We start from the raw sequence: 9,055 nt of genomic DNA, 5'->3' as shown, positions 1-9,055 counted from the left end.
ATTAGGTGATGGTAAGCAGGCGGGATGTAGTAGCCTTGATCTCTGGTCATAGCTGCAAGGATTATAGATAAATTACTGACAAAAAAACAAGCTTCTCGCATCCCATGTCGAAATTATTATGACAAAGTGGGTAACCTGCATTGTTTAGAGTTTGCACTCTTAGTGCATCCTATGCAAAACACAAGACATCTATTTTGTAACTGAAACAAATACTTTTTATCCTATTCATGACACACATTACTTTGAAACTACATTTTCCAATATGGTTTAGATCTGGGAACTCACATAAAAACACTTGAAAATAGTATCATTTGTTTGCGTTGTAGCTCAACAGTTCATAATGTCAACAAACGGACGCCGGCAATACAGGCCGCAAAATGTCGTTCATTTGACATTGAGACAGGTGCGCTAAAATGAGTGAAAAATTAATGAAATAAACTATTAATTTTGTGAATATATACATGAGGCTAGGGTAAAACTACAATTAACACTGTGGACTACATTTGGGCACGATCACTGAAAATATAAGTGCCAGAAAGTAGCTCACTGACATTTTTTTTAGATCGTAACGTATTATAAAGTGACCCTTTAAACTATTTTTTTCAAAAGAGGGGACAGAAAGCTCACAATACAAATAGAAATGTTACAACAAATAGCAAGTAAATGTAAACGTTCTAAGTATATCTCTCAGTAAAATTTGCAAAATACCTCAAAATTGTGGAATTGAATCATTACGTCATATCAAAACATGCAGGAGGCCAATAAATTTCAATCAATTTAGCTGAAACAGGATTATGTTTGCCATAGCTAAACAGTTGGATACAAATGCCATGTCCGGTGATTACATCATATATACTACTCAAAAGAAGTTAAAGAACACCCGATTCTTTCATATTACTATAGTTAATCTGTCTTGACATGTGAGATTAACTTTAGTAATATGAAAGAATTGGGTGTTCTTTAACTTCTTTTGAGTAGTATACATTTCTTTTTGGTAAAAGGTGACTTCGAATATTTTACTTAACATAGATCGTCACCATAGAAGGCAGAGTCTTGGATCAGGGAAACAGTGTCAGTTGGTTGGGGTCGGGAGATGAGTTCACACGCTTTAGTTCTACCGTTGTAGTTGACACCGACACAGGTCTCGGACATCAGACACAGTGAGACACACGACGTCCTCAACTGCTCAGGAAAGGACGTTACACCTGGCGCGTTCAGGCGCTTTCCATTTACCCTTTGATACCGCACCGAAGGACATCTTGAACCTGTACAACAATAGCAACCCACAACAGTTACAGTACAACCAGATCCGTGTCAAAGTTCTTATTGCATACATTTTTTGCATACAATTGTGCTCGATATATCCCCACCTCACATACGGTAATATCTGCGGTTTAAATTGGCATTTTAGACTTACAGAACTACGAGACAATTATCATGTCGTCCACTTTATATGGGCAAAAAAATCGATTTTAACTATATATATTTTTTGATAAAACAAAAGTGATGGACGTTAACATTACCTGGCTTAATTCCGTATACTTCCACTTCACAGACTGTCAGAATATCTTCAGTCGTTAACGTTGAAGGCTTCCAAATCCGAACAAACCTGCCTGATACTGCATTGTCACATACTACGTTTTCCATACTGCCAAAGACACCAGCATACCTTTTACAGACTGCTGGAGCTGCTGTTGAACATCGAGACGGGTTTGTCCTGTAGACCTCAATCACGAAGTCATGAAGGCGCACAGCTGAAAACAAATGTCACAATTAGGACCTGCTATATATTTATATTACTGATGTCCCATTGCACGAACAAATCTCCCTTATTCTTACGGGTACTTTTGATAATTTTATTATTACTGACCTCACCATACAGAAGACATTGTTCCTCATACGTTGATAAACCAACAACAACGAATTTCTAACTTCTTTTAATATGTGAACCTGAGAAAGTTTGTAAATTTGATCTAAGCTTAGTGTGGTAAAAAAATCACATTGGATCACAGACTTGTGCATACTAAGAATTTCTCTTGAAGTTGGAAAAGTCGGCCTTTTTCAAGTTTCCTAGTGATACTTACGTATTTGGTCATGTCAGCAGTCCAAACCCTACAAGAGTAAGAATGAAGAAAAGCGAGTTGTCAGTCATTGCTACGTTTTTATCATTTGCATTCCAATATTTCAACGTTGCCCGAAACTTTAAAGCCAAATATTGTTCTTTCATACGCTCGATCCTGAAACATATATCCTGCTACAAATTTGACACATACCATCATGTTTTAGCGATCTTAGTACCACAACTAAGCTAAAGCATGGGAGTTGAATCAATCTTAGTACTAGTAATGTTTCGACGCAAGTGTAGCCAGTATATCACTGTCCGGCAACTACTGTCAATTCTGCAAAACGCTACTCCGAGTTAAAAAATGAAGGATCGTGCAGTTATGGATTGTGAGAAAGACAAAAACCCAGGTGAAAAATCGCAACAAAGACACCTTTTAGAGCTTACGATTTGATTCATGAAATGGGATAGATTTAACACAACGTATTTAAAATACATATTGTAGACAGGAGACAATGATACACGCTTTTGTTGAATGCACAGACACACTAACGATAGGGAACAAACTGGAACAGATGGTTGAAGACATAAACGGAACTAAAAGAAGAATTAAGGCGTTCTGTTCTGTCCAATAACAATGGAACGATGGACAAACCATTTAAGTAGTATTTCATATTTTCATATGGCATTGAGTCAAATCTAACCTTTAAAATATCGTCATTATTGAGGTAGGTGGTGATATCATATATCGCCACTGGTCAAAGTTCAAGGTCACAATTCATAATTGTAGGTCAGCATCGCCCAAGCGGCACTGCCACATCATGACTCGAAGATATCCATTGAGGCGTCAAAGGAACTTGGCAATTGTATGGTGTTCTATATTTCTGCTTCGTTCCTTCTGTGTGCGTTTACAAGCAGATGATCAGCTGATTGAAAATGGCGCCTGATCTTACGTCAATACGTATATTCCAACGACCTACGTCTGTATATTATTAAGTTGTTTGACTATATTTATTCACTAAAAACCGTTCCAGCAAGTTAGGAATAGGGTTGACATCAGTTCAGATGAATCAAGTAAGGTTTACATTTTGTTTTGCAAATCAACTTTAAATTATATCCTACTCATTTAAATATTCTTTAATGTTGTACCTACTGTTGCTATCTGTGCATGTTAACTAACTTGTCTTACAAAAACTAAAAAGGAAGGAAAACTACACAAATGAATTATAATTCTCAAAGCTACTTCAAACAAGCACTGCTATCTCTCTCTCAGACCTACACCTAAACTGAGCCGAGAAGAAGTTTCAGTCGATTATGAAAATAAGAAGGAAATACGACGTCATGTGTTTGACAGATAATATGAATATTAAATTTTTAGTGAAGTAACTTTCTGATATTTTCTATGCAAAGCTGTTTTGCTTAATGAAAATTGTCATGTAGTTTTATGATAATACAGTTGATAGTTGTAATATTTGAAAACGTCAAAACCGTTTTTGCATGATGTACCAAACCCAATGAAGTAAGTGATAATATTGTTTCAAATCAATAACTTTGCCTCTAAAGTCTATTAATACTTGGGAATCTCCAATTTGATTCGCAACGGAAGCAGAAAGCGAGCTTTAGGAAAGTACATCAATATGGTGTCAGTGAAAACCCCAGGAGCAAAATACTGTCTTGTACAAATGTTTGCATGTATGGATATCTAACAAATTCTATCCATTTAGTTGAAGTACTATATCCGAAGTAAAAAGTTAAGCACACCCTAATATAAATCATTATTGTTTAGTCCCCATATTTGGAACATTCATGAAAAATAGAATTACGGGACGAATTATGTTTTCTCGAAAAGATGTAATTAGTCATGCGTGACGAAAGGTCACGTGCCATGCATGGTATGCCCGTGCAGCATGCTACCATCGAGTATCTCTAAAACCAGTAAATCCAAACGTTGCTTTCTTATGCTCGGTTTTAAACAATTATTCCATGACATTGTGTGACCATGGCACGAAGGCGATTATCAAACGCCACATGATGGCAAGTTATCGGCATGCATAACGCAGGAATGTCTTGTAATGCCATTAGTCGGAATTGGGGGTATCATCACACTGTCGTAAGCCGTTTAGTCGAGAAACATGCTCAGACCAGTGATGTACAGGACCGTCCCAGATCCGGAAGACTTCCTGTGACGACACATCGCGAAGACAGGGACCTTCTTCGTCTCATACGCCGATAAGCCTTTTTAACAAGTACTCGTCTGAAACACCCGTGTGGTTGCCCAATCGTCGTTTCAGCACCAGAACCGCCAGGAACCGACTGAAAGCAGCAGGATTGAGGGCTAGACGAGTCATAAAGGGTCACTTGTTGAGAGATCACCACAAAGCTGCTCGTTTAGCATGGTGTATTGCGCGACAGAACTGAATTTGAGAACTTGGAGGCTGATCCATTGGTCAGACGAGAGTCGCTTTCTGCTCCACGTCACTGATGGAAGAACGAGAGTGGCCTGCACCCCAAGGAACATTAAACCGACTGTTGCATACGGCGGGGGTGGTTGATTTAACTGTACAGCCCAGACTTATCCCCCAGTGAATATTTCCTGTTCCGGCAAATGAAATCAGCCCTACGTGGAAGGCGCTTCCAGGATGACGAGGACATAAAAGCTGCAACACAGAGGCGTGGTTAGAGGGCCAATCCGCGGATTTCTATAAAAAGTGGTATTAAAAGCTTGAAGGGCAAATGGAATAAGCGTATTGAGGTGAATGGAGATTATAATGAAAAAGTGCAAAAGTTATTCTGCGCCTTGGTCTTATATTGAAGTTGCAAAACTTATTGAACGTGCTGTAATAGGCCTCTAATAATCGGTGTGATTTTGTGAACTCAATTCTATGTGCCGGAAGGTGGACTACGGCGTTCGTATTTGTGTATTTTGGAAAACATGCAAACGACTCAAGGGTTACTGGCGATTTTCAGAATGATCACTGATGATTTGGTAAATCACTGATACCCATTTTCACTAAAGTTCTATTGTTTTTTGGGGTTATTAAATTTCCGAGGAAATATCCGATATTTTAATTTCAAAACATACATGAAATATCACTGTGCATGGTGTCAGTAAAAGGACAAAAGAAGTGATATTTATAATGAAACTAATTTTCAGAGGTCGTTTGAATTAGTTTTCTATGGACGTTACACCGCATCCTGTGGGTTAATCCCACATTGCACAGTATGTCATTCAACTCACGTTGTCTTATCTTAATATTGGAGGAAAGCCCAAAGCGAGACTGATCTTACCACGAGTTAGGAATGGTGCCTAACTTATACCAACAACAGCATGTTTTATCGCTGAATTTCGATATTGTGCAAAGTTTAAGTGTGTTGTAAATAAATAATAAGTAAATTTTCACTGGACCTTCAAAACTGATATACTTCATTGGTGCTGACTTATCCTCAATTTGATCGTTAACTGATGAGCCAATCGTCACAAACACATGAACAGTCAAGTCAAATGTTCACATTAACAAACATTGGAACATATAGTCTCAAAAGGAAATTGCATCAGATCATAATCGTTGTCACTGATGTGTCAAATTTGGAAATGTCCTCCTCATGTCTAACATAAAATGTGTTTGAAAGCTGTACTTAACCCCTGAATGTTCTCATCCTGATCAAACACTTATTGGTCTCTTTTATTTCCAGTTCAGGAGGGTAAACCCGGGAGGGAGGGTGCTATTTGACCATTATTGTATGATCATCAGATCATCGATACACATGAAGCACAAGTTAAAATTCTTGAACAAATTTCCTTGTTTGATCTTAACAGTGTGGAGAGAAATTCCGATTCATGTGCAAAAAGACAAACCGATCAGCAAAGAGCGGAACACAAGAATTGCCCATGAGGATGCCTACATCTTGCCTAAATGTCCTATCCCAACTTTCCATACATATATTGTCTTTGAGGAAGTCCAGCAAATCTCATTCTTCAGGTGACATATGCTTAATTATTGACAATTGTTTCTCCATCTTTGAATAAATAGATATGACTATGCTTCAAGGATCAAGGAATTTTCCCGAAAGTTTGTCATGTGAGATATTTTTGTGTTGCGAGATTGTGTAAAATAGCCTACTACTTTTTCTCCATCCTAGCTACTCCTTAATCATGAAGATACATGAATGTAAATAGCCCTAAGAGTAACCCTCGTGCCTGGGGTTCACTACACATGTCATTAGAACTGACTAATGAGATGCATAGAATGTTTATGTATTGACAAACACCGGGTTATAGTGCTCGGTGCCAAAATGTAATGTTAGAAGTTACGATGTCACATGTTACTCATTTGTACACATGGTACCTTTCTTCTATATCTACACCCATTTGTTTCAGTGTGAAACATAACAAACCATGAAAATTACAAAGATATTTGAAGGGATCCAGAAGCTGTAGAGAAGGTATGTCCGGATGCACGAGTTAGACCAGCAGCCCAGAGCACTTTGGTCAAACGAACAAGGTACCAATATCCGAACACAGGAACATTTACTGTGTAACCCAACATATTCATATATGGATGTCTGCCGGGGAGCCCCTGCTGCGTCTGGCCCCTGGCCCCCCAAAAGAAGGGGCCATTTAAGGGCTGGATCAAACATTGGAAGTACCACATGAAAGTAAGTGTAAATAAACTGGTACATCTAACAGAGTACATAATGGGCCACGCCAGACAAATCTTCCTCTGCAAAAGGCCTGCCAGACACCCCCAAAGAGGGTCCCCAAATTTGGGCTGGGTTAAAGGTTAAACATTGGAGGTACCACATGGAATCAACATAAAATGAACTATTTCACTCTACTAAGAGTAAAAAACCCATTGCAAGACAAATCGTCTGCTGCAAAAGGCCCGCCAGACACCCCCAAATGTTGACCCTTAATGGACTCAGTGAACACTCTGGTAAAATTTGACTAGAGTATACATTCAAAGTACCAGATGAAAGTAAGTTTAGATGAACAGGTACATGTTACTGAGTACAACACGGCCCATACCTGACAAATTTTCCTCTGCATAAGGTCCGCCAGACCCCCCAGAGAGGGTCCCAAAATTTCGGCTGGGTTAAACATTGGAGGTACCACATGAAACCAACATAAAATGAACAATTGCACTCTACTTATTGCACAATACCCATTGCCAGACAAATCATCTTCTGCATAAGGCCCGCCAGACACCCACAAAAAGTTGACCCTTCAGGTATACACGGGTAAAATTGGTGTGGAATATATATCGATTGTACCACATTAAGGTACGTTTGAATGAACAGGTTCATATCACAGAGTACAGAATGGGCCACACCAGACAAATCTTCCTCTGCATAAGGCTTAAACATTGGAGGTATCACATGGAACCAACATAAAATGAACTATTACACTCTACTTATTACAAAATACCCATTGCCAGACAAATCCTCTTCTGCATAAAGACCGCTAGACACACCCTCACCCCACCCCACACAGTTGACCCTCTGTAATCCCAGTGTGCATAATGAAACATTGGACATCAGCTCTGAGAGTCAACAGATGGTCAAATTTATGTTTTGTTCTTAAAGATGGAAGGTTTTTATTGAGATTAAAATCACGTATTTATAATATCAGGTCTTTGAATACTAGTATTGATATCATAGATTAGGCCTATCGTTGAAATGTAATGAAAATGGCATGAATCTGAATCTTGTGAATATATATCTGATCAGCTATGAAGTCCTCAAAGCCTGCTACAGCCTGATAGCTTGGCTATGGATTCCTACAAGCCAGATAGGCATATGATGCTATGTGCCATAATTTTAATATACTGAACAACAAAAGTTCCTGTGACATTGAATAAGATTTAATGCAAAGTTATGTTTTTACCAAATCTGAAACAATTTCGGCTTGCAACAGATACAGATAAAAGACTCCTGTAAGTGTTCAAATGGTTTTAATTTGTCATACTGACTTCGGAAAATGCGTGATTTCATTAAAAAAACATGAACATGCCAAAATGTCAATTTACAAATCAATAGCGAGTGTGTCCGCCTCTGGCTGCGATGCAAGCAACACATCTTCGTCTCATGGAATGGACCAGGCGTCGCACAAAGTTCTGTGGGATATCTGTCCATATCTGCTGGAGCATGTTTCGAAGTTCCAGGAGTGTCTGTGGAACACGTGGTTGACGTCGAAGGCCCCGATCCATCTCATCCCACATGTGCTTGATTGCTGATAGATCAGGGGAGCGAGCCGGCCAGGGGATGACATTCACGTTGTTTTTGTTGAAGAGATCCTGAACAAGTCGAGCAATATGATGCCGGGCCTTGTCATGTTGAAAGGTAATACCTGGGCCATGACGACTCCAAAACGGTAGAACAACAGGTCCGATGATCTCGTCGCGGTAGCGCTGTCCATTGAGATTTACCTCTACCACTATCAAACGGGTCCTCTGTCTTGCTGTAATCTGACCCGATACCAAAACGCTGCCGCCCCAGAACCGATCTTCTTCCATGACACAATGAAGACAATCTCTGCACATCTGAGGCGGAGACGTACGGTTTGTGAAGATAATCGTCGAAGGCCAGGGATGCTTCTTGCAGTAACTGTTGCTGGATAGAATCGATTTTGTAGGTGTGCTCTTCGAATCCAGTTGTCTTGTCGATTATTGGTTACGCGTGGCCTGCCACTCCGAGGATGGTCTCTGACTGCATTCGTCTGTTGCCAACGTTGCCATAAACACCAAATGGTGTTTCTGTGGACGTTAAATTGTCTTGCAACATCACGTTGACTCAATCCTTCTTCAAGCACACCAATGGCTCGCAGACGCTCGTTTTCGGACAAGCGTGGCATTTCATAATGTTGAATAATTGCATAATTTTATTGTTTTTCTGAATGGTTGTTGTCAGCACGATGCTAAACAATGCATATGGAACCCCGTTAACGCACACGAAATGCATGGGGCTTGCATAAAGTCAACCTTTGCATGGAATGCA

At 39.5% G+C, this 9,055-nt stretch overlaps 1 protein-coding gene across 1 annotated transcript; it reads right to left on the bottom strand.

Moving 5' to 3' along the window:
* Positions 1-1,020: 1,020 nt before the first annotated feature.
* Positions 1,021-8,574, bottom strand: LOC139457250 (uncharacterized). Its single transcript, XM_071238661.1, has 3 exons — positions 8,409-8,574; positions 1,524-1,754; positions 1,021-1,265 (listed from the first exon to the last, which is right to left on the bottom strand). The coding sequence occupies exons 1-3, from the start codon at positions 8,572-8,574 to the stop codon at positions 1,021-1,023; spliced, it is 642 nt and encodes a 213-aa protein (XP_071094762.1).
* Positions 8,575-9,055: the final 481 nt, after the last annotated feature.

Source organism: Haliotis cracherodii, unplaced genomic scaffold (assembly GCF_022045235.1).
Source record: "Haliotis cracherodii isolate W230 unplaced genomic scaffold, xgHalCrac1.p SCAF_12, whole genome shotgun sequence".
Lineage (NCBI taxonomy): Eukaryota > Metazoa > Mollusca > Gastropoda > Lepetellida > Haliotidae > Haliotis > Haliotis cracherodii.
This window is presented reverse-complemented; position numbering and strand designations above follow the sequence as displayed.

What these genes read in the sequence shown, in the direction of transcription:
- LOC139457250 (XM_071238661.1), bottom strand. Translation starts at nt 8,574, where the DNA reads ATGGAAGAAGATCGGTTCTGGGGCGGCAGCGTTTTGGTATCGGGTCAG. An exon ending in TTGGAGTCGTCATGGCCCAG is followed by an intron (nt 1,755 to 8,408) that starts GTATTACCTTTC and finishes ATTTGTTTTCAG; the next exon opens with CTGTGCGCCTTCATGACTTC. An exon ending in AGTATACGGAATTAAGCCAG is followed by an intron (nt 1,266 to 1,523) that starts GTAATGTTAACG and finishes ATTGTTGTACAG; the next exon opens with GTTCAAGATGTCCTTCGGTG.